At 37.9% G+C, this 26,593-nt stretch overlaps 3 protein-coding genes and 3 pseudogenes across 3 annotated transcripts; 5 read left to right on the forward strand and 1 right to left on the reverse strand.

Annotated features, from left to right (window-relative positions):
- Positions 1-1,161: 1,161 nt before the first annotated feature.
- On the reverse strand, positions 1,162-2,130 carry LOC141012098 (olfactory receptor 2AT4-like). The gene has a single exon (XM_073485495.1). It carries the CDS (start codon positions 2,128-2,130, stop codon positions 1,162-1,164), a length of 969 nt encoding a protein of 322 aa, XP_073341596.1.
- A 4,765-nt stretch (positions 2,131-6,895) lies between these two features.
- On the forward strand, positions 6,896-8,864 carry LOC141012108 (olfactory receptor 13G1-like). Its single transcript, XM_073485507.1, has 2 exons — positions 6,896-7,789; positions 8,829-8,864. Exons 1-2 carry the CDS (start codon positions 6,896-6,898, stop codon positions 8,862-8,864), a joined length of 930 nt encoding a protein of 309 aa, XP_073341608.1.
- A 1,413-nt stretch (positions 8,865-10,277) lies between these two features.
- LOC141012117 (olfactory receptor 13G1-like) lies at positions 10,278-11,288 on the forward strand (annotated as a pseudogene).
- Positions 11,289-13,656: 2,368 nt separating this feature from the next.
- On the forward strand, positions 13,657-14,667 carry LOC141012125 (olfactory receptor 13G1-like; annotated as a pseudogene).
- A 4,372-nt stretch (positions 14,668-19,039) lies between these two features.
- Positions 19,040-20,050, forward strand: LOC141012136 (olfactory receptor 13G1-like; annotated as a pseudogene).
- Positions 20,051-24,578: 4,528 nt separating this feature from the next.
- Positions 24,579-25,514, forward strand: LOC141012145 (olfactory receptor 13G1-like). Its single transcript, XM_073485552.1, has one exon. The coding sequence runs from the start codon at positions 24,579-24,581 to the stop codon at positions 25,512-25,514; it is 936 nt and encodes a 311-aa protein (XP_073341653.1).
- Positions 25,515-26,593: the final 1,079 nt, after the last annotated feature.

The following is a 26,593-nucleotide window of genomic DNA, read 5'->3' on the forward strand; positions in this document are numbered from 1 at the left end:
TTACTTAAAAACAGGTAAATCTGCTATACAGTCAGTTTCTTTAATTTTGCTTCCTTTACCATTGTCAGTAGATGAGTTAGCTGTTAAGTTTTTTTTTAATGTGGTGTGTCACGTAGAAAGCAACACTTAACCCACCACAGAAGTGGGTTAAAACACAAACACAACATACAAGAGGACATACAACAGTCAAGCTTTTAAGGCAAATCAAGTCCTGTTTTTCCGTCCAAATGGGAGAAGAACAAATTCTTCCAAGAGTGGATAGTCTGTCGTAAATATTAGGCAAAGAAAGCTGCTGCCAATTATTTTGCGGGTACTTTTTACGCCATTGAACCTACGATTTTTGTTGTGCACTGAGTGGTTTCCATACCATAAGATAAAACAAAAGGTTGAGATCGACTCAGTGAAAGATCTATAAAATAAAACCATCAAAGTCTTGTCCACATTAAAAGTAATCTGTCTGTGCAGAAAGTGTGCAGGCCCTTTTTGCATATTGCAGTTGAAAACAGTAACAATATGAAACCACTACTGCTTGTCTCTAGTTGTGCAGCGCCATCTACACACACCAGATATCTGACAGAACAATGTTCAAAACAAAAGCCAGATGTTAGTGGATGTTAGTGATTCTTTTATCCAGGGTGAAAGGGGGATAATATTGCATTGCATTACATCACATTTTATCCTCTGGCTACAGTCAAATACAGAAGAAAAAGATGGATAGAACTGAACAAACTTAAGGGACTCCTGATAAACAGAAGACTGATAGAATGTATTAATCATTCATATACATTTTATTTTGTTTATTGTGCAATAAATATACAAGAAAGAGGTTTGAAATATACCTGCATTTTATTTAACCTATGTTTAGCTCCCCTTTTTGCACATGTGTAACATTCATGATACACTCCACTCCACATGATAACTTGGCAGGTCTCTACAGGAATTGTTGGGGTCAATATGACCATGTTTTACCTAACTATAACTTATGTTTTGTTTTATTCAACATCCATATATTGGACAGAAGAAGCTTTACGTCTCCCTGGAAGAATGGATTTAAATAGAGAACTGTTTTAAAATGACATGGTTATGAAATTTTCCAGCCTTCACAAAGAGCGATGGCTGCTAAAAAAAGAAATGAAAAACACTGAATAATGCATTCGTTTATCATTTACTTGTAGCTGAAACTTTTTGTGAAACTGTGCATCTGTTGAATTGCTTCCACAAACTTTCTCTCATGTCTTTTGCTCTTAAGCAGTAAATGAGTGGATTAATCATGGGGGGGCAAAGGCTATACAGCATGATTATTACAATTCGTGCATCAGCACTAAATGTAATGCCGACATTGCTGGCTAAATAAACAAAACATCTGGGTAAATAATAGAGTGAGATTATAATCAGTTGAGCACTACAAGTGGACAGAGTTTTGAGGCGACCATGTAAATTCGCTATCTTGAATACATTTATAATTATACAGCAATATGAGAAAATTATAAAAGCCAGAGGTCCTAGGAGTGAAACCATTGCAAGTGCAAAAGCAGGACGACCATAAGGGGTCCTGTCAGTGCATGCCAGCATTGTTATACCAATATGATCACAGTAGCAATGATTGATTATGTTCGAAGCACAGTAAGGAAGAGGGTACGCTCTAATCACTAACATTGAAGGGGGTGCCTTGGCAACAACCCACGCAGTAACACTGAGAATGTGGATGGTGGAGTTTTTAAGAAGAAATGGATATCTAAGAGGATGGCAGATAGCCAGATACCTGTCCAACGCCATGAGGAAGAGAATAAATGAATTCACCGTGCCAAGATAGTGAACAAAGTACATCTGGACAAAGCAGGCAGTGAATGAAATGGTTCCTGATTGAAACCAATACTTACTGATGATCTTAGGTAAAGTGGTTGTGCTAAAGAGAATGTCGCATGCACACAGGTTTAGAATTATGTAATACATCGGCTTATGGAGGCTGCGGTCGGTTGCAAATAAAAGAATAATTGTAGCATTGCCCGTCAAAGTTAGGAAATAAACAAAGAACAATACAGCTGAGGCGAGGCCGTGATACTCTGGATGAAGTCCAGGGAATCCAGTCAGGATGAATTCAGTCACAGTGCTTTGATTTCCCTCTGGCATGACGGAGGAAAAATATCACCTTTGACAGGAAATATGGAAGCAGTGATAAAACATGTTAGATAAAACACTTCATCCCAACGCATTTAAACAATGACAATACTTAAAGAGTATTATTTATCTGATGTGTGATTCATTTTCTTTGCACTAAGTAATAACTGTTGCATTGAAATACTATTCAAGTAAACTGTGCCTAACTCTTCTATGAAGGCTTTAGCTGTGTGTATCAGTTTTCCTGGGACTCAACCTTTAACATGTACCTCTCTCAAACACTGTCAGCATACTCTGATTCACCTGCGGATTCACCTCTTTAAAACACTTCTTGCAGCCTACCTTGTGATAGCATCACAGTATCCACCTGTTTTTATTCTCTGTGGATCACTAACAGTCAGCCAAATAATATCTCTAAACCCAATCCAATCACCAGAATGAATGGCATAGGCACAAAAAACACTTGGTTAGGCTTAGGAAAAGGTCATATTTTAGCTTAAAATACCTCTTTTGGTCACCACAAACACAGTTTGAGATGTTCTGTCTCGTCAAAAACACCCAGGTTCGATTCTGGCCTGTGACTCTTTGCTGCATGTCTTCCCCTTGCTTCATCCCCCCTTTCCTGTCATAGCTGTCCTATTGCAATAAAGGCTAAAAGCCAAAAAATAAAATAAACAAACACTGCTGGAGATATAACAACTTCACGTCAAAAATATCTGTTTTTTCGTCGCCACTGACATGGCTGGAAGTTGTCCCGAGGTCTCATTTGAAATATATAGAGGTGTAATGTTGAAATGCTGTGGTCCTTCATCAAAAATGTCCAGTTGTTTCACAAATGTTAAAAAACGCAGTCTTGAACTGCAGTCGCTGGCCTGGCAACGTCCTCCATTCTTATAAACATGTAATGTGAACATGATATGACACATTTTGTAGAAAAGTCAATATGTTATGTAGCCTATGAAATGACCTGCCAACATTCGATCCTCAATGTGTATCATTCTGTAATTTAAACATTCACACTAATTTTCTCTTCTCAGTTGATGTTAATATCCTTCTTTTGTGACCAAAATTATAATAATATATTACTTCTATTTAATAATTATGACAGTAATTAACATTACATTGTTCAGTGGGGACTTCACATATGTGCTATGCAGTGGAAGGAACACTTCCCTCATGATGTCTAATTGGAAGAACCATTAATTTAATAATGCTAATAGATTATAAATCTCACAGGAGTAAACAACTGCACTTTAATAACACCCCAATGTGTACTTAAATTGATACTGAGGTAGGAGCGTTAATATTCCCCGAGTTCAATGGTAGTCTCTCAGCACATAGCACGTGTATAATCTGAGTGGATGGCTTTAACCCCTAAAGGTTAAAGGGAAACGATTATCATTAAAAACAGTTTTTTGTCAAATTGTTATTGTGATTTATGTAGATTTCTTTGAGTAGTTGTTGTTTTAATATCGGTAATGTAATGACAAATACCTGTCAGGGTGACAGGTGGTGTATGTGGTATTTAACAGAAGTATCATCTATCTGAAGATGATTTCTTACTCTGCCTGTGTTTTGTCTATGTGAACATGTTTTCCGCGGCGTGTTGAAGAGGTCATAACCTTTGTAACTCTCTCTCTGTGGACACCTTTTTAAAAAGCAGATCAAGACCAACTTTTTATACTTGCTTGTGTTCGGTTCTTTTTAGTATCTTTTTATATTTTTAGCTGCTTTCTTAGCGTCTACATTTCATGTCCTTTATTGTGAAGCACTTTTGAAATCTGCTTTTGAAAGTTGGGAATGAGACTCAAAAATCCACTTTTCTTACTTATAGGACCTTTTAACTTGATTGACAAAATATAAGAAATATCAAGATATATTTGGTTTTGGGGCATTTTTCTTTACTTTCTAATACAAACACACAAAATTATTATGATAATCCAAGTAATAACTGTAATAACTGTCGGTGTTGAGACAAATTTCAGGCAGTTCAGAACACTAGTGCTTATCTTTGTGAACACATACATATATATTAAGGCCAGCGAGGCTTTGGGCCTCACTGCTGTACCGCTGCCTTACAGGCTACTTGTCCTCTTGGTGTCACAGATTTCACTTCTTCCTGGCATTTTGCAGCATTGATTTTTTGACTTTTCCAAAACAGCTTAACGGAGATATCAGTTCATGTGAAAATAACATTAAAAAGTTAAAGTTTGCTAAAAGAAGTCAAAAGAAAAGAACTGGTTCAACAGAAGACGTGAAACACACCGTTTGGAACAGGTGAGTGCAAGTCTGAGGAAAACAACATTGCATAAGACTGTTTTGAGATGAGAATTCACCAGGGTACTAAGACACACACAGAGGCCTACGCTAACATACACACTTTAATCACACACTTGAGACCATTATTGACATGAGACACTAATTAGCTTCCTCTTGGAACTTGGAGTGTCAGCGGACTAAAAGAATTATGTCACTCTGCCTCCAAGACTAAACTTTTGAATGGTAAAGAAACATCAATAGGTTGTTCATTACTTGTACATAAACAATCCAGGCTACTAAAGTTGGATAGGTTTGATTAGGTTAGATGTTAGTTTTGAAGCTGTCAAAGTACATGTTGGATCAATATTCACTTTAAAAAAAAGCGACCAGTACTCAGAACTTTCTTTGTCCAGTTAACTTGCCAGTTATTGATTATTTTTTGTATTTTCTTCTATCTCTTTGTCCAGTTTGCTCATTTTTGCCATGTCAGCATCTGCGTCCTCCAGGTGCTGGAATAATCCAAAGACTTAAGTAAGGTCAACTGGAAATTCTAAATTGACCATTAATATGAATGAAGTGGAATGTAGTTGTGTTACCCCTTTGACAGTGCACCAGACCACTTGCTCAAAGCATGCTCCCTGTCCCATGTTACACATTCATGTCCCCTTGAACGAAGATGAATCTGTGCCTCTGGAATGCCTCCCCTACCTTCACCTTCCTGCACCCACTCCTACAGAGAGTCCAGGTGGAAGAGTTGGGACCCTCACCACATGGTTCCGACAATAGGGGTGACTTTTTCCATTCCGAAACACCTCCATTGCAAAACACGCCCACTCCGAAACACCGCTGTTCTGAATCCGACTTTCAAGTTCCAATTACTTCCCAATAGGGTTAGGGTTAGGGTCAGGGGTTCCCCAATAGCCTTTTCGGAATAGTGCGGTCTTTAGAAAACATGGCAAACCACACCATTACGAAGAATGGAAGTCTATTTTCGGAACAGCGGGGTTTCGGAAAGGCGAGGTGTAACCCGACAATAGAGCGGCTTGCGTGTAGACCAAAGCTTAAATGCGACCTCCTTGCACTGACAAAGCCTGGTAAGCAAAGGAAAGTGCACCAACACTAATGTCCAGTAGGTGGCCCCTGATTGTCACAGTTCATCCAGGTTTGAAATCTCCCATGTCTCATTGTCTGAGAGCGAACCTGAACACATCGTCAGTTCCGCAGCAATCAGATACACGGAGAAGTTAAAAAGAGCTGCACGCCCGTTTCATCGGAGTCTCATCGTAACGTGTTGCTAGAATCATCAGCTTTCGTCTGTGCAGCTACCTGCATGCAGTCTTTAACCTCGCTGGATGAGCCAAAACTGCCCCGTGTTTACCAAACACGCTCCAGATCCAGAGAAATGCTAGCCCAATGTTTTATCCCTGCAGAAGGAGGTTTCCCCCAGAAAACGCCCGCTTTGACCCATTTTCTTTGCCCACGTCGACTCCGCTGTTTGAACAGTCCCTGCAGGACGCGGCAATGCCTTTAATCCTCTCTGGGCTGGATTAAAGAAGACAATACAACAATATCTTGTGTGTATTCAAAAGAACATGAGAAAACAGTGTTCCATCATGGTTTGTTCATGCCTTGTGTAGGATTCATTTCCTTCACTGTTTCTTTAATTCTTAATATTTTACAAATATATGCTGCCTGTGAGCACTCCACCACAGGCTGGCAGCCAGAACTCTTTTGAGCACTCCAGGTCTTTCTTTTGCTATAACAAGCACAAGAAACTGAACCCTTCTTTTGAGACTGGTTTGGGTCTGGTTATTGGTCCCTGATTCCAGGATGGTTCCCCGTTTTAATGATTTGATTATTCATTTTTATAAATTTGCATTAATTTAATTTGAATAATTACTATCGATAATTATTAATTTCTAATGACCGAACCTACCTTACCATAATTCCAACAATGGTGCCCCATGTGAGGCCACCTTGAACCAGTCGTTATTGCAACATTTATACACAATTAATCCAGAATTATTCATTTTAATTTTTCAATGTTTTTTTTGTGGAAATTTTTAATTTTTGTTAGCAAATTAAGCTCTCATAGCTCACCAAATATATTCAATTGTGGTTTGTAGATTGCTGTAGTGTAGTAGTCGTTAGTTGTTGTTTTTTTCAGATCGGGTGGCTCAACGGTCATTTCAATTCTGTGTTTTTATTCTTATATTCTTGTTTTTATTTTCATTTATTATTATGTGAATTGATGTTTTTGTGCTGTATGTGCCATATAAGCTTCTTAACACCTAAATTTACTTTGGGATTATTAAAGTGTCTGTCTGTCTATAATCAGCTGGTCTCAATATCTGATGTGATTGGATGATGGGTCCGCCCAATGGAAGGTTTCTGTCCTGGTGAGCCTTAAAACCATAAATCCTGACCAGATGTCTGGTAAACTTGCTTTGAAAGGAGTTTTTTCATCAACTACCTTTTTCATCAACCGCATTTTGTTCATCTTGATCTTTTGTTAAGTATGCCTTCACACAACGCTTCAATCAAAGTCACAGCATTTATTCTAGGTGGTTTTGAAACAACCCAAAGGCCTTTTGTAGTCGGTGTGTTTATGTTGATTACATTTATTGTAGCTGTTTTAGCCAATATGGTAAACATTGTCGTCATTATTTATGACAAGAAACTGCACAAACCGATGTTTCTTCTGATTTGCAACCTTGCTGTTGTTGACATACTCTGCACCACCAGTATCAGTCCAACAATGATTGGGACTCTACTTGCTGGTGTTAATACTATATCCTATGTGCAATGTATAGTTCAGATGTTTACTCACCATGTGGGAGGGGTGATGGAGATGTTTGCTTTAGCAGTAATGGCATTCGATCGATTGATTGCTGTCAGCTGTCCTTTTCAGTACAACAATTATTTAACAAACGTGCGCACCATTCTACTTGTATATATGCTGTGGATTGCTGCCTGTGGTTTTGTGGCTGTAATGCCTGCGACTGTGCTCCCTCTCCCTCACTGCCACACAAAGCTGGTATACAGTTTCTGTGACTACGCTGCTGTACTGAGAACTACTTGTGCTGACCTTGGTTACTATTTCAATATAATAACTGTCATATCATTCTTTCTCTTATTTTTCACTTTCTCTCTTATTGCTCTGTCATACTTTTTCATTGCATATTTTGTGAAATTATCCTCATCAGAAGAAAAAAGAAAAATGGGCAGCACTTGTTTGAGTCACTTGATCGTGGTAGTGTGTTTTTACTTTCCACTGTTTATCCGCATTGTCTTGACCAGAATGGGAGTGTCATTAACTCATGAGCAACGCCATGGCTTATCAGTCTGGTCTTACATCGGCCCACCTACAGTGAATCCTTTCATCTACAGTTTAAGGACAAAAGAAATTAGATATAGGATTTGGAACGTTTTCAAAAGAGTTGACATATCTTAGTGTGTTGTTGTGAACTGTAAATTTATGTTCTTTAAAATGTTGCCTCTTTTAGGGGTCTTTTAAGTGTTAAAATTGCTAAAATTCATCCATACATTTGTGTAACTGTTTGTTTAACTTTATGTCAATAAATTGTGTGCCAATGATGTCTATGATATATCATTATTGTAGACGGAAAATTCATACGCACATCAGATGCATGTCTCAGAAAAATCTCAACATACTAGAGCTGCAATGATGAGTTGATTAAAATCGATAATAGTTATTCATCATTCATAATTAATCATTATTCTATATGCCATCCTTAATGGATAATTTGATCCTTTTCTGTGCCATAAAATTAATATTTTTGGGTTTTGAATTGAGGCTCAAGGTATTTGAAGGAGTCCACCTCAGACTGGAAAGGTATAACTTGCATTTTCATTATTTTAAATCATTTATTTTAATGACAATCCAGAGTCAGAATTATTGCTAATAAAATATTGATTAATAAAATTATTGTTAGTTAAAGTCCTTCAACATAAGCTAATTGCATATTGGTTGCACACTGAAATTGATCACACACCAACCGGTTTTAACTTGCCAGTTATTGATTATTTTTTTGTATTTCTTCTGCCTCAATTTTGTGTTAATGTAAATTTTCTTTGTCCAGTTTGCTCATTTTTCCCGTGTCAGCATGGGTGTCCTCCAGGTGCTGGAATAGCCCAAAGACTTCGTTAAGGTCAACTGGAAATGATAAATTGACCATTAATGTGAATCAGAATCAGAATCAGAATCAGAAATACTTTATTATCCCCGAGGGGAAATTGTTTGTGTTACAGCTGCTCCCTTTCAAAGTTCAGAATATGCAGAAATAATAATAATAATAATAATAATAATATCAATATCAACAAAAACAAAACAAAAATACGAGAAATGTACATATATACAGAGCAATAATGTCACACTCAGAGCAAGGAATTAAACAGATTGATAGCCACAGGCAGAAATGATTTCCTGTGGCGCTCTGTGTTGCATCTTGGTGGGATCAGTCTAGTGCTGAATGTACTCCTGTGGCTGACCACCACGTCATGGAGTGGATGAGAGCCATTGTCCAAGATGACATGTAACTTGGACAGCATCCTCCTCTCTGACACCACCGTCAGATATTCCAGCTCCACTCCGACAACGTCACTGGCCTGGCAGATCAGTCTGTTCAACCTTTTTGCGTCCACTACCCTCAGCCTGCTGCCCCAGCACACAACAGCATAGAGTATAGCACTGGCCACCACAGACTCATAAAAACATCCTGAGCATAGTCCAGCAGATGTTGAATGAAGTGCAATGTAGTTGTGTTACCCCTTTGACAGTCTGCGTCCTGTCCAGGTTGTACCGGACCACTTGCTCAAAATATGCTGGGACAGGTTCTGAACAGGGCTAGAAGATTAGAAACTTCTGCAACTTAGAGAGAGATATCACTGATGCATAATGAATTACTGGTTACATGACCAACAAGCACAAGCTTTGATAGAGAACTTTTTTGACCATACCTTCATGTTTAAAGGAAAATTTTAACACTTTTCAAGGCTACAACATTGGCTTTTGAGACAATCCCCCCTTAAGCGAAGATGCATCAGTGGCCGCAGTCCCTCTGGAATGCCTTCCCTGCCTTCACCTTCCAGCTGCCACTCCTACAGAGAGTCCAGGTGGAAGAGGCCTCATCCCCGGGGAAGGATGGGTGGTGAATGATCTGGTTCTCTGCAATTGCATCTTTTGAGGACACCCCTGGGAGAGGCCTGCTGGACAACAGACCAGCTCTTTGTCTGTTACAAACCTAACTTGGACTGTCATTTACTGATGTAAGCCCTCTGCACAAGTCGCTTTTGAATCTGTTCATACATATATCTTCAATTTGCATTAAATTTATATCATCCAAAGTAAAACTCATTCTAGCACTGTTTTTACAGTTTAATCTCCTTAATTTTGCAGTACCTGCACTGTTATTCACCTTACATGTCAACTATCTCGCTTTGCACATTACAATAGCAGCTCAGATCTGGTGGCTCAAATGATTATTTCAATTCTGTGTTTTTATTCTTATATTCCTGTTTTTATTGTCATTTATTATTGTATTGTCATATAAGTTTCTTAGGGCCTAAATTGACCTTGGGATCAATAAAGTGTCTGCCTGTCTATCATCAACTGGTCTCAATATCCAATGTGATTGGACGATGGGTCCGCCCAATGAAAAGTTTCTGTCCTGGTGAGCCTTAAAACCCTAAATCCTGACCTGCTGTCTGGTAAACTCTGTTGTTAGTTAACTCTGTTGTTAGTTGTTGTGAAAGCAGTTTGATAGAGCTCGGTGATTTTTGTAAACGGTTGATAATGATTTGCAATATGTTGAAAGATCTGGCTTTGAAAGGAATTGTTTCATCAAGCGCATTTTGTTCATCTTGATCTTTTGTTAAGTATGCCTTCACACAACGCTTCAATCAAAGTCACAGCATTTATTCTAGGTGGTTTTGAAGCAACCCAAAGGCCTTTTGTAGTCGGTGTGTTTATATTGATTACATTTATTGTAGCTGTTCTAGCCAATATGGTAAACATTGTCGTCATTATTTATGACAAGAAACTGCACAAACCGATGTTTCTTCTGATTTGCAACCTTGCTGTTGTTGACTTACTGTGCACCACCAGTATCAGTCCAACAATGATTGGGACTCTACTTGCTGGTGTTAATACTATATCCTATGTGCAATGTATAGTTCAGATGTTTAATATGCATGTGGGAGTGTCGATGGAGATGTTTGCTTTAGCAGTAATGGCATTCGATCGATTGATTGCTGTCAGCTGTCCTTTTCAGTACAACAATTATTTAACAAACGTGCGCACCATTCTACTTGTATATATGCTGTGGATTGCTGCCTGTGGTTTAATGGCTGTAATGCCTGCGACTGTGCTCCCTCTCCCTCACTGCCACACAAAGCTGGTATACGGTTTCTGTGACTACGCTGCTGTACTGAGAACTACTTGTGCTGACCTCGGTTACTATTTCAATATAATAACTGTCATATCATTCTTTCTCTTATTTTTCACTTTCTCTCTTATTGCTCTGTCATACTTTTTCATTGCATATTTTGTGAAATTATCCTCATCAGAAGAAAAAAGAAAAATGGGCAGCACTTGTTTGAGTCACTTGATCGTGGTAGTGTGTTTTTACTTTCCACTGTTTATTCGCATTGTCTTGACCAGAATGGGAGTGTCATTAAATCATGAGCAACGCCATGGCTTAACAATCTGGTCCTACATCGGCCCACCTGCAGTGAATCCTTTCATTTACTGTTTAAGGACAAAAGAAATTAGATCTAGGGTTTGGAACATTTTCAAAAGAGTTGACATATCTTAGTGTGTTGTTGTGAACTGTGAATTTACATCCTTTAAAATGTTGCCTCCTGTAGTGTTCTTTAAAGTGTTGTGCTAAAATTCATCCATACATTTGTGTAACTGTTTGTTAAACTTTATGTCAATAAATTGTGTGCCAATGATGTCTATGATATATCATTATTGTAGACGGAAAATTCATACGCACATCAGATGCATGTCTCAGAAAAATCTCAACATATTAGAGCCGCAATGATGAGTTGTTTAAAATCGATAATAGTTATTCATCATTCATAATTAATCATTATTCTATATGCCTCCCTTATTGGATAATTTGATCCTTTTCTGTGCCATAAAATTAATATTTTTGGGTTTTGAATTGAGGCTCAAGGCATTTGGAGAAATCCACCTTGGACTGGAAAGGTATAACTTGCATTTTCATTATTTTAAATCATTTATTTTAATGACAATCCAGAGTCAGAATTATTGCTAATAAAATATTGAATAATAAAATTATTGTTAGTTAAAGTCCTTCAACATAAGCTAATTGCATATTGGTTGCACACTGAAATTGATCACACACCAACCGGTTTTAACTTGCCAGTTATTGATTATTTTTTTGTATTTCTTCTGCCTCAATTTTGTGTTAATGTAAATTTTCTTTGTCCAGTTTGCTCATTTTTCCTGTGTCAGCATGGATGTCCTCCAGGTGCTGGAATAGCCCAAAGAGTTCGTTAAGGTCAACTGGAAATGATAAATTGACCATTAATGTGACTGAGAATCAGAATCAGAATCAGAAATACTTTATTATCCCCGAGGGGAAATTGTTTGTGTTACAGCTGCTCCCTTTCAAAGTTCAGAATATGCAGAAATAAAAAAAAAAAATAATAATAATAATATCAATATCAACAAAAACAAAACAAAAATACAAGAAATGTACATATATACAGAGCAATAATGTCACACTCAGAGCGAGGAATTAAACAGATTGATAGCCACAGGCAGAAATGATTTCCTGCGGCGCTCTGTGTTGCATCTTGGTGGGATCAGTCTAGTGCTGAATGTACTCCAGTGGCTGACCACCACGTCATGGAGTGGATGAGAGCCATTGTCCAAGATGACATGTAACTTGGACAGCATCCTCCTCTCTGACACCACCGTCAGAGAGTCCAGCTCCACTCCGACAACGTCACTGGCCTGGCAGATCAGTCTGTTCAACCTTTTTGCGTCCACTACCCTCAGCCTGCTGCCCCAGCACACAACAGCATAGAGTATAGCACTGGCCACCACAGACTCATAAAAACATCCTGAGCATAGTCCAGCAGATGTTGAATGAAGTGCAATGTAGTTGTGTTACCCCTTTGACAGTCTGCGTCCTGTCCAGGTTGTACCGGACCACTTGCTCAAAATATGCTGGGACAGGTTCTGAATAGGGCTAGAAGATTAGAAACTTCTGCAACTTAGAGAGAGATATCACTGATGCATAATGAATTACTGGTTACATGACCAACAAGCACAAGCTTTGATAGAGAACTTTTTTGACCATACCTTCATGTTTAAAGGAAAATTTTAACACTTTTCAAGGCTACAACATTGGCTTTTGAGACAATCCCCCCTTAAGCGAAGATGCATCAGTGGCCGCAGTCCCTCTGGAATGCCTTCCCTGCCTTCACCTTCCAGCTGCCACTCCTACAGAGAGTCCAGGTGGAAGAGGCCTCATCCCCGGGGAAGGATGGGTGGTGAATGATCTGGTTCTCTGCAATTGCATCTTTTGAGGACACCCCTGGGAGAGGCCTGCTGGACAACAGACCAGCTCTTTGTCTGTTACAAACCTAACTTGGACTGTCATTTACTGATGTAAGCCCTCTGCACAAGTCGCTTTTGAATCTGTTCATACATATATCTTCAATTTGCATTAAATTTATATCATCCAAAGTAAAACTCATTCTAGCACTGTTTTTACAGTTTAATCTCCTTAATTTTGCAGTACCTGCACTGTTATTCACCTTACATGTCAACTATCTCGCTTTGCACATTACAATAGCAGGTCAGATCTGGTGGCTCAAATGATTATTTCAATTCTGTGTTTTTATTCTTATATTCCTGTTTTTATTGTCATTTATTATTGTATTGTCATATAAGTTTCTTAGGGCCTAAATTGACCTTGGGATCAATAAAGTGTCTGCCTGTCTATCATCAACTGGTCTCAATATCCAATGTGATTGGACGATGGGTCCGCCCAATGAAAAGTTTCTGTCCTGGTGAGCCTTAAAACCCTAAATCCTGACCTGCTGTCTGGTAAACTCTGTTGTTAGTTAACTCTGTTGTTAGTTGTTGTGAAAGCAGTTTGATAGAGCTCGGTGATTTTTGTAAACGGTTGATAATGATTTGCAATATGTTGAAAGATCTGGCTTTGAAAGGAATTGTTTCATCAAGCGCATTTTGTTCATCTTGATCTTTTGTTAAGTATGCCTTCACACAACGCTTCAATCAAAGTCACAGCATTTATTCTAGGTGGTTTTGAAGCAACCCAAAGGCCTTTTGTAGTCGGTGTGTTTATATTGATTACATTTATTGTAGCTGTTCTAGCCAATATGGTAAACATTGTCGTCATTATTTATGACAAGAAACTGCACAAACCGATGTTTCTTCTGATTTGCAACCTTGCTGTTGTTGACTTACTGTGCACCACCAGTATCAGTCCAACAATGATTGGGACTCTACTTGCTGGTGTTAATACTATATCCTATGTGCAATGTATAGTTCAGATGTTTAATATGCATGTGGGAGTGTCGATGGAGATGTTTGCTTTAGCAGTAATGGCATTCGATCGATTGATTGCTGTCAGCTGTCCTTTTCAGTACAACAATTATTTAACAAACGTGCGCACCATTCTACTTGTATATTTGCTGTGGATTGCTGCCTGTGGTTTAATGGCTGTAATGCCTGCGACTGTGCTCCCTCTCCCTCACTGCCACACAAAGCTGGTATACGGTTTCTGTGACTACGCTGCTGTACTGAGAACTACTTGTGCTGACCTCGGTTACTATTTCAATATAATAACTGTCATATCATTCTTTCTCTTATTTTTCACTTTCTCTCTTATTGCTCTGTCATACTTTTTCATTGCATATTTTGTGAAATTATCCTCATCAGAAGAAAAAAGAAAAATGGGCAGCACTTGTTTGAGTCACTTGATCGTGGTAGTGTGTTTTTACTTTCCACTGTTTATTCGCATTGTCTTGACCAGAATGGGAGTGTCATTAAATCATGAGCAACGCCATGGCTTAACAATCTGGTCCTACATCGGCCCACCTGCAGTGAATCCTTTCATTTACTGTTTAAGGACAAAAGAAATTAGATATAGGGTTTGGAATATTTTCAAAAGAGTTGACATATCTTAGTGTGTTGTTGTGAACTGTGAATTTACATCCTTTAAAATGTTGCCTCCTGTAGTGTTCTTTAAAGTGTTGTGCTAAAATTCATCCATACATTTGTGTAACTGTTTGTTAAACTTTATGTCAATAAATTGTGTGCCAATGATGTCTATGATATATCATTATTGTAGACGGAAAATTCATACGCACATCAGATGCATGTCTCAGAAAAATCTCAACATATTAGAGCCGCAATGATGAGTTGTTTAAAATCGATAATAGTTATTCATCATTCATAATTAATCATTATTCTATATGCCTCCCTTATTGGATAATTTGATCCTTTTCTGTGCCATAAAATTAATATTTTTGGGTTTTGAACTGAGGCTCAAGGCATTTGGAGAAATCCACCTTGGACTGGAAAGGTATAACTTGCATTTTCATTATTTTAAATCATTTATTTTAATGACAATCCAGAGTCAGAATTATTGCTAATAAAATATTGAATAATAAAATTATTGTTAGTTAAAGTCCTTCAACATAAGCTAATTGCATATTGGTTGCACACTGAAATTGATCACACACCAACCGGTTTTAACTTGCCAGTTATTGATTATTTTTTTGTATTTCTTCTGCCTCAATTTTGTGTTAATGTAAATTTTCTTTGTCCAGTTTGCTCATTTTTCCCGTGTCAGCATGGATGTCCTCCAGGTGCTGGAATAGCCCAAAGAGTTCGTAAGGTCAACTGGAAATGATAAATTGACCATTAATGTGACTCAGAATCAGAATCAGAATCAGAAATACTTTATTATCCCCGAGGGGAAATTGTTTGTGTTACAGCTGCTCCCATTCAAAGTTCAGAATATGCAGAAATAAAAAAAAAAAAAATAATAATAATAATAATATCAATATCAACAAAAACAAAACAAAAATACAAGAAATGTACATATATACAGAGCAATAATGTCACACTCAGAGCGAGGAATTAAACAGATTGATAGCCACAGGCAGAAATGATTTCCTGTGGCGCTCTGTGTTGCATCTTGGTGGGATCAGTCTAGTGCTGAATGTACTCCTGTGGCTGACCACCACGTCATGGAGTGGATGAGAGCCATTGTCCAAGATGACATGTAACTTGGACAGCATCCTCCTCTCTGACACCACCGTCAGAGAGTCCAGCTCCACTCCGACAACGTCACTGGCCTGGCAGATCAGTCTGTTCAACCTTTTTGCGTCCACTACCCTCAGCCTGCTGCCCCAGCACACAACAGCATAGAGTATAGCACTGGCCACCACAGACTCATAAAAACATCCTGAGCATAGTCCAGCAGATGTTGAATGAAGTGGAATGTAGTTGTGTTACCCCTTTGACAGTCTGCGTCCTGTCCAGGTTGTACCGGACCACTTGCTCAAAATATGCTGGGACAGGTTCTGAACAGGGCTAGAAGATTAGAAACTCCTGCAACTTAGAGAGAGATATCACTGATGCATAATGAATTACTGGTTACATGACCAACAAGCACAAGCTTTGATAGAGAACTTTTTTGACCATACCTTCATGTTTAAAGGAAAATTTTAACACTTTTCAAGGCTATAACATTGGCTTTTGAGACAATCCCCCCTTGAGCGAAGATGCATCAGTCGCCGCAGTGCCTCTGGAATGCCTTCACCTTCCTGCTGCCACTCCTACAGAGAGTCCAGGTGGAAGAGGCCTCATCCCCGGGGAAGGATGGGTGGTGAATGATCTGGTTCTCTGCAATTGCATCTTTTGAAGACACCCCTGGGAGAGGCCTGCTGGACAACAGACCAGCTCTTTGTCTGTTACAAACCTAACTTGGACTGTCATTTACTGATGTAAGCCCTCTGCACAAGTCGCTTTTGAATCTGTTCATACATGGGTCAGTGACATATACACCAGAAAAAAGTGTTTTTTCAAAAACTTCAAATAACAGGCATAAAAATTATTGACTTTTGTTCTACTAACTCTCATCTTTATAGAAACATATGTTATTTTTAGATTTTCAATTGGAATCAGAATTTATGTGACAATTTGTTGTATTAGTGCCTAAAATCGTCATATGGTGTGACATGAAAATAATTGTATATAAAATGAAAATGGATTATACCTTTCTTAAGTTACTCACTTTATCAAAGTCCTTTATCATAACTAAACTGTGATCCATTATAGTTTTGTGAAAATTAATTAAATTTGTGTATTATTTTCTAAATCATTGCTCAATGTGAGACCTATGTCGTCAGTCTTTCAACGTATTTTCTATTTATTGTGACAAACCTTGCTATAAAATTATAAAAATATTTGTGACTCTTGCTCATACTATTTTCTATGTATTCCATGAACATTTGCACATTTTATCATTAATAAAGGTATGTTATTTTCACAATTTGGAATGTCACACCACATGATATAGTGTCACACCGTATGATCATGTCGCCATGTGTCAATGCAAAACATGTATGAACCTACCTATTGGTGAGTACTGATCACTCATATGGCAGGAAATATTAATTAGGGTTGAGATGAGATGAGATTCTCTGCATTTCATAACTGCCTTCCTCTTAGTTGCACTGCCTACAGTGTCCTAGTCCAATGATATTTTAGATATCATGTATTGCCAGGCTTCAAGAAATCTGCCCCAAGGCCTTTTGAATCAACAATGAAGGCACCCTCTAAAACCCTCCCTCCGACCTTCCTATTGGTCAGCGAATGGAAACAGACCGTTGTCGTTTACTTTTCTTTTCTTTGCCTCAGCAACTCCTCTCTCCTCGCAGGGTGTCATTATTTGCCTCAAGCTGACAAAAGAAAAGGGAATGTATGGTTTAAGACGAAGACAAAACATTGTTTAGACTTAAACAGCATTCTAAGGTTTCTGTGAAGGGGTCTGCTGAGTCTGTCTGATAAACTAGAAATCTGTATCACCGAATAAAACTAAACTAAACTAAACACAATCTATTGTGGATAATTACAGCTTTTATATGATGATGGATGTAAACAAATGTTTAAAAGGACAAAACATACATTGGACTTTGTTATTTATTGTTATATCTGCAGGAAACTACAATTCGTATCATATGGTGTGACAATCAAAATCATATGGCGTGACAGGCAGACATGTCACACCATATGATAAAGTGTCACACCATATTATGTTTTCTGCACTTAGCACAACCTTGAGTCTTGTAGCTACACATTAACATGCTAACAAGATGCTAGCTATAACAAAGCAACATAGATTTACATGTAATTATGACAAAAAAAATGAAATTTCTTTTGCATTTCTATGAAAAATGTGTCATACCAAAAGACATCTGGAAGTGGGACTTTTGTCAGAGTGCCAACAAAATCTGATTTATTGAAAACATAAAAATGATAATTCTCCTCAGAAACATTTCATGGTCTGGTATTAATAGTACTGAACAACCTTGCTGAAGAAGGACCTCTCATTCCCAAGGATGTCAAAACAGTTGCCCGTTGAAATATCCCAAAATAGTGTCACACCATATGATTTTGATTTGTGTGACAAAATCTTTTTGATCAGAACTGACTCAAAACATTATGCTTGGACTTTGAAAAGAGTAGGCTCACAAATAGACATCTGTATTATTTTTCTGTATTGTTTTGAGAATTTTTGTATTTATTTTTCTTAGCTTTATTCAAGTTCTTACTTTGAGAAACAAGTGCCGGACAGTCACACCATATGAGTTTTGTTATGTTTGGTTGAAAATTCTGAAAAAATGAGTGATGAACTGTTTTAATGTTGAGTATGTTCACATAAAGCATAATCTTCTGCACAATATTGAGAAGGTTTTTGACAAATATATTTTATATTTATACATGTTTGACACTGAAGACAGCAAAACTGCCATGTCACGTCACACACCCACATATATCTTCAATTTGCATTAAATTTATATCATCCAAAGTAATACTCATTCTAGCACTGTTTTTACAGTTTAATCACCTTAATTTTGCAGTACCTGCACTGTTAATCACCTTACATGTCAACTATTTCACTTTGCACATTACAATAGCAGCTCAGATCTGGTGGCTCGAATGATTATTTCATTTCTGTGTTTTTATTCTTATATTCCTGTTTTTATTGTCATTTATTATTGTATTGTCATGTAAGTTTCTTAGTGCCTAAATTGACCTTGGGATCAATAAAGTGTCTGCCTGTCTATCATCAACTGGTCTCAATATCCAATGTGATTGGACGATGGGTCCGCCCAATGAAAAGTTTCTGTCCTGGTGAGCCTTAAAACCCTTAATCCTGACCTGCTGTCTGGTAAACTCTGTTGTTAGTTAACTCTGTTGTTAGTTGTTGTGAAAGCAGTTTGATAGAGCTCGGTGATTTTTGTAAACGGTTGATAATGATTTGCAATATGTTGAAAGATCTGGCTTTGAAAGGAATTGTTTCATCAACCGCATTTTGTTCATCTTGATCTTTTGTTAAGTATGCCTTCACACAACGCTTCAATCAAAGTCACAGCATTTATTCTAGGTGGTTTTGAAACAACCCAAAGGCCTTTTGTAGTCGGTGTGTTTATATTGATTACATTTATTGTAGCTGTTCTAGCCAATATGGTAAATATTGTCGTCATTATTAATGACAAGAAACTGCACAAACCGATGTTTCTTCTGATTTGCAACCTTGCTGTTGTTGACATACTCTGCACCACCAGTGTCAGTCTAACAATGATTGGGACTCTACTTGCTGGTGTTAATACTATATCCTATGTGCCATGTGTAGTTCAGATGTTTAATATGCATGTGGGAGGGGTGATGGAGATGTTTGCTTTAGCAGTAATGGCATTCGATCGATTGATTGCTGTCAGCTGTCCTTTTCAGTACAACAGTTATTTAACAAACGTGCGCATCATTCTACTTGTATATATGCTGTGGATTGCTGCCTGTGGTTTAATGGCTGTAATGCCTGCGACTGTGCTCCCTCTCCCTCACTGCCACACAAAGCTGGTATACGGTTTCTGTGACTACGCTGCTGTACTGAGAACTACTTGTGCTGACCTCGGTTACTATTTCAATATAATAACTGTCATATCATTCTTTCTCTTATTTTTCACTTTCTCTCTTATTGCTCTGTCATACTTTTTCATTGCATATTTTGTGAAATTATCCTCATCAGAAGAAAAAAGAAAAATGGGCAGCACTTGTTTGAGTCACTTGATCGTGGTAGTGTGTTTTTACTTTCCACTGTTTATTCGCATTGTCTTGACCAGAATGGGTGTGTCATTAACTCATGAGCAACGCCATGGCTTAACAATCTGGACCTTCATCGGCCCACCTGCAGTGAATCCTTTCATCTACTGTTTAAGGACAAAAGAAATTAGATCTAGGGTTTGGAACATTTTCAAAAGGGTTGACATATCTTAGTGTGTTGTTGTGAACTGTGAATTTACATCCTTTAAAATGTTGCCTCCTGTAGTGTTCTTTAAAGTGTTGTGCTAAAATTCATCCATACATTTGTGTAACTGTTTGTTAAACTTTATGTCCATAAATTGTGTGCCAATGATGTCTATGATATATCATTATTGTAGACGGAAAATTCATACGCACATCAGATGCATGTCTCAGAAAAATCTCAACATATTAGAGCTGCAATGATGAGTTAATTAAAATCGATAATAATTATTAATCATTCATAATTAATCATTATTCTATACGTCATCCTTAATGGAAATTTTGATCCTTTTCTTTGCCATTAAATGAATTTTTTAGGTTTTGGATTGAGGCTCAGGGCATTTGGAGAAATCCACCTTAGACTGGAAAGGTATATCTTGCACTTTTTCTTATTTTGAATCATTTATTTTAATGACAATCCAGAGTCAGTATTATTGCTAATAAAATATAAAATTATTGTTAGTTAAAGCCTCTCTGTCAATGACCTTGTAGATCATTTCACTTCTAAAGTTACAAATGTTATTGATGCCATTGCACCCACTAAAGTGAAGGTGGTCTCTGGTAAGAAAAAATCTCCTTGGAGAAATGCCACGCAAAATGGAAAAAAAAGGAATGTTGAAAAGCAGAGCGCAGGTGGCGAAAAACATATCTCCAGGTTCATTTTGACATTTTTAAAGAGAGACTTTACATTTTTCAATTTAGAACTGAAAAAGTCAAGGCAGTCCTTCTTTTCAGACATTATCACCAAAAACAATAATAATGCATGTGCCCTGTTTGTCAATGTCGACAGGCTAACAAACCCTCCTGTGCCAGTAGCCTCTGAACATCTATCTACCAGGGCCTGTAATGAATTTGCATCCTTCTTCACTGACAAAATTCAGAAAATTAGACAAGCGGTCAGTGCCACCGTACCAGGTACAGGAGGTGTGCCTTGCTGCCTTGATATTTTACCAGCAGGGTTCTTCAAAAAAGTTTCAGACTGCATGACTTCAAATCTGCTACAGATTGTCAACATGTCTCTTCTCTAAGTCGTCTTCCCCCAAGCCATGAAAACTGAAGTTATCAAACCACTCCTGAAGAAGAACAATCCAGACACATCAGTAATGAATAATTATAGGCCCATATCAAACCTCCTTATTTTAAGTAAAATCAGTGAAAAAGCTGTTTTTCAACAGCTGAACAATTACTTAATAATAAATGGCTGTTTTGATGTCTTCCAATCCAAAACCAAGACTGAAATTAGGGCTGGGCGATATGGACCAAAAGTCATATCCCGATATATTTAGGCTGAATATCGATATACGATTTATATCCGATATTTTTTCCGCAAAGTGAGAGCAAATGTTCAGTCAAAGTCAAAGCCAAATATGACATGTCACAAGTAGTTTTATTGAAATCGGCTATTTCAGTGAACAGTTGCAAAATCAAATGAATAAATAATAAACAGGTTTCTTCACCTGGTTCATGAATAAATGCTCAGCTGTTCAAATAACAATAAAATGTAAACATAAATACTGTATAACAGGAGTACCTTTTTTGAAATCAAAGCTCCGTAAGGTGCACATTTAAATAAAAAAATATCTTAAATAAAAAAAGCCTATAAAATAAAATAGGCCAATCTTTTTCTGAAATAAATATATTTATATGAGAAAAGTACAATATCAACATTTTTTTAGTTTGACAACTATTAATGGCTTATTAAAATCAAATTACAGATTTTCTTCTCCTTTCTAACAAATCCACGGATGCAAATAACGAACATTACAAAAGAACAAAATATGACTCAATATGTCATGCTCATGTAAGGCTCACACATCCTGCTCGACCACATGTCGCTGGTCAACGCAAAATGGGTCACGTTAGCGAGCCGGTCAGCAAGGCTCTGCCTGACTTCAGTGTACATTTGTGGCAGTGCTTCTCGTGCAAAGTAGTTGCGACTGGGAAGCTCATATCTCGGGTCCATAGTTTTCAGTAGCTTTTTGAATCCGACTTGTTCCACAGTTGCAACAGGGACCATATCTTTAGCAATGTGATAGGACATCGCTTTAGTTATAGTACACCACTTGCCACTTTTCTTTTCATAAGGCACACTGCGGGAAAATGAAGCTTGCAGTGAGCTTTGTTTTGGGGCTGGAGATTTTTCGGGTTGTGGATGGCTTGCGGCTGGGGCTTCTGCAGCGCGCAGTTTCACACACTCTTCGTACTGCAGTTTGTGCCACTGTTTTAGGTGGTGAAAAAGATTTGTAGTGCTTCCACTCCTGGCTGTAACTTGTTTATGGCACTCCCTGCATATAACGTGATTTTGCTGCTCATCTGATACTTTGAATCCGAACCATCTCCAAATTACTGAGCCACTGCTTTTTCTTTTACTGACCAATTCCTCCTCCGCACGCTCCGCAGACGTTGTTGCTTCCTCCATGTTTGTTGAAGAGTGCGGAGTGTCTGTTCCTGCCCCTCCCCCTCTGTGCATGAAGGAGGAGGGGCGGGGGCGCGGGGAGCGGGGAGCAGTGCAGAGAGCTCCGGGTCAGCAGCTTGCCTGGGGCAAGGATCACAGCGCAAATTTGAACTATATCGATATATGCGATATGGTCTAATTCCATATCACATTTAAAAAATATATCGATATATTTTTTATATCGATATATCGCCCAGCCCTAACTGAAATAATTGTTTTTGGAGCCCAGGAAGAACGACTAACAGTCTCTGCTCAGCTTCAATCTGTAATGTTGAAAACTACAAACCAAGCCAGAAACCTCGGTGTAATCATGGACTCAGACATGAACTTCAACAGCCACATTAAGTCAATTACGAAGTCGGCCTACTATCATCTTAAAAATATATCCAGGATAAAAGGACTCATGTTTCGGCAGGATTTGGAAAAAACGTATCCATGCATTTATCTTCAGCAGACTCGACTACTGTAACAGTGTCTTTACAGGACTCTAAAAAACAATTACTGATCTGCTGCCACGTTATGGACCATCCAGACCGCTGAGGTCATCAGGTATAGGTCTGCTTTCAGTCCCTAGAGTCAAAACTAAACATGGAGAAGCAGTGTTCAGTTATTATGCACCACATATCTGGAAAAAACTCCCAGAAAACTGCAGGTCTGCTCCAACTCTCACCTCTTTTAAATCAAGACTGAAGACCTTTCTGTTTGCCACTGCTTTTCACTGAAGCAATTTTAAGGCTTTGAACTGCACTGTGACTTTTATTTTCTATTCAGAATCAGAATCAGAAAGAGTTTTATTGCCAATAAACAATAAATAGACAACATGAAAACGAGACAGACGGAACCATAAGTGACAACAAAGTGAAAGAGATATGTAATCACATGTCTCTCATTAGTGCAACGTGACTGTATGGTGTCAGCAAGAGGTAAGAGACATTTTCAGTTTCAGTGTCAGTAGCCACATTCACACTGCCGTTTGCATGCGGGGATCCTGCGCCAATGCTCCGCATCCGCCTCTGTGTGAAAGTCTCAGATGCGGCGAGGGGTGAAATTTTGCTGCGCCTCTGATGCGCCTTCAGAGGTAGTATCAGAGGCGGAAAAAAAATACAGCAGTTATACGTGGAGAAGTGTCTGTCCGACCGACCCAAGTGATTTAGTTCTACAGACTGTATTTGGTCGGCGAGCAAGCGCTGTGCCTCCTGCGCATGGGCGTGCGGTGGAACGTAAACACCAACCAGTATGAATGAAGAAATTCTTGTCTCTTTTAAACCTATTCTATTTTTGCCTTCTTTGCTATTTCTTAACTTGTTTTAATGTTTTGTTTTAATGTATTTTAATACAATTTTTAATTTCTTTTAATGTCATTTTTATGCCTCTGTAAAGCACTTTGAGTTGCCATGTGTCTGAATTGTGCTCCTGAATTGATCCTTTTCTTCTAACAGACCAGCTCTTTGTCTTTTACAAACCTAACTTGGACTGTCATTTACTGATGTAAGCCCTCTGCACAAGCTCCTTTTGAATCTGTTCATACATGTATCTTCAATTTGCATTTAATTTATATCATCCAAAGTAAAACTCATTCTAGCACTGTTTTTATAGTTTAATCACTTTAATTTTGCAGTACCTGCACTGTTATTCACCTTACATTTCAACTGTCTCCCTTTGCACATTACAATAACAGCTCAGATCTGGTGGCTCAATGATTATTTCAATTCTGTGGTTTTATTCTTAATTCTTGTTTTTATTTTCATTTATAATTGTATGTATTGGTGTTTTTGTACTGTATGTGCCATAAAAGCTTCTTAATGCCTACATTTATCTTTGAATCAATAAAGTGTTTGTCTGTCTATCATCAACTGGTCTCAATATCCAATGTGATTGGACGATGGGTCCGCCCAATGAAAAGTTTCTGTCCTGGTGAGCCTTAAAACCCTAAATCCTGACCTGCTGTCTGGTAAACTCTGTTGTTAGTTAACTCTGTTGTTAGTTGTTGTGAAAGCAGTTTGATAGAGCTCGGTGATTTTTGTAAACGGTTGATAATGATTTGCAATATGTTGAAAGATCTGGCTTTGAAAGGAATTGTTTCATCAAGCGCATTTTGTTCATCTTGATCTTTTGTTAAGTATGCCTTCACACAACGCTTCAATCAAAGTCACAGCATTTATTCTAGGTGGTTTTGAAACAACCCAAAGGCCTTTTGTAGTCGGTGTGTTTATATTGATTACATTTATTGTAGCTGTTCTAGCCAATATGGTAAACATTGTCGTCATTATTAATGACAAGAAACTGCACAAACCGATGTTTCTTCTGATTTGCAACCTTGCTGTTGTTGACATACTCTGCACCACCAGTGTCAGTCTAACAATAATTGGGACTCTACTTACTGGTGTTAATACTATATCCTATGTGCCATGTGTAGTTCAGATGTTTATTATGAATGTGGGAGGGGTGATGGAGACGTTTGCTTTAGCAGTAATGGCATTCGATCGATTGATTGCTGTCAGCTGTCCTTTTCAGTACAACAGTTATTTAACAAACGTACGCATCATTCTACTTGTATATATGCTGTGGATTGCTGCCTGTGGTTTAATGGCTGTAATGCCTGCGACTGTGCTCCCTCTCCCTCACTGCCACACAAAGCTGGTATACGGTTTCTGTGACTACGCTGCTGTACTGAGAACTACTTGTGCTGACCTCGGTTACTATTTCAATATAATAACTGTCATATCATTCTTTCTCTTATTTTTCACTTTCTCTCTTATTGCTCTGTCATACTTTTTCATTGCATATTTTGTGAAATTATCCTCATCAGAAGAAAAAAGAAAAATGGGCAGCACTTGTCTGAGTCACTTGATCGTGGTAGTGTGTTTTTACCTTCCAATCTTTTTCCGCATTGTCGTAAGCAGAATGGGAGTGTCATTAACTGTTGAACAACGCCATGGATTAACAATCTGGTCTTACATCGGCCCACCTACACTGAATCCTTTTGTCTACAGTTTAAGGACAAAAGAAATTCGATCTAGGATTTGGAACATTTTCAAAAGAGTTGACATACCTTAGTGTGTTGTTGTGAAGTGTGAATTTACGTTCTTTAAAATGTTGCCTTCCTTTGATGCTCTTTATAGTATTATGCTAAAATTCATCCATACATTTGTTTAACTGTTTGTTCAATTTTATGTCAATAAACTGTGTGCCAATGATGTCTATGATATATCATTATTGTAGACGGAAAATTCATACGCACATCAGATGCATGTCTCAGAAAAATCTCAACATATTAGAGCTGCAATGATGAGTTGATTAAAATCGATAATAATTATTAATCATTCATAATTCATCATTATTCTATACGTCATCCTTAATGGAAATTTTGATCCTTTTCTGTGCCATAAAATTAATATTTTTGGGTTTTGGATTGAGGATCAAGGCATTTGGAGAAATCCACCTTAGACTGGAAAGGTATAACTTGCACTTTTTTTTATTTTGAATCATTTATTTTAATGACAATCCAGAGTCAGTATTATTGCTAATAAAATATAAAATTATTGTTAGTTAAAGCCCTTCAACATAAGCCAATTGCATATTGGTTGCACACTGAAATTGATCACACACCAACTGGTTTTAACTTGCCAGTTATTGATTATTTTTTGTATTTCTTCTATCTCAATCTTGTGTTAATCTGAATTTTCTTTGTCCAATTTGTTAATTTTTCCCGTGTCAGCATGGGTGTCCTCCAGGTGCTGGAATAGCCCAAAGACTTAGCTAAGGTCAACTGGAAATGATAAATTGACCATTAATGTGAATGAAGTGGAATGTAGTTGTGTGTACCCCTTTGACAGTCTGCGTCCTGTCCAGGGTGTACCGGACCACTTGCTCAAAGCATTTTTAAAGGCTATAATATTGGCTTTTGAGACAATGCCCCCTTGAGCGAAGATGCATCAGTGGCCGCAGTGCCTCTGGAATGCCTTCCCTGCCTTCACCTTCCTGCCGCCACTCCTACATTTCAACTATCTCGCTTTACACATTACAATAACAGCTCAGATCTGGTGGCTCAATGATTATTTCAATTCTGTAGTTTTATTCTTATATTCTTGTTTTTATTTTTGTTTAGAATTGTGTGTATTGGTGTTTTTGTATTG

This window comes from Pagrus major, chromosome 2 (assembly GCF_040436345.1).
Source record: "Pagrus major chromosome 2, Pma_NU_1.0".
NCBI classification, from domain to species: domain Eukaryota; kingdom Metazoa; phylum Chordata; class Actinopteri; order Spariformes; family Sparidae; genus Pagrus; species Pagrus major.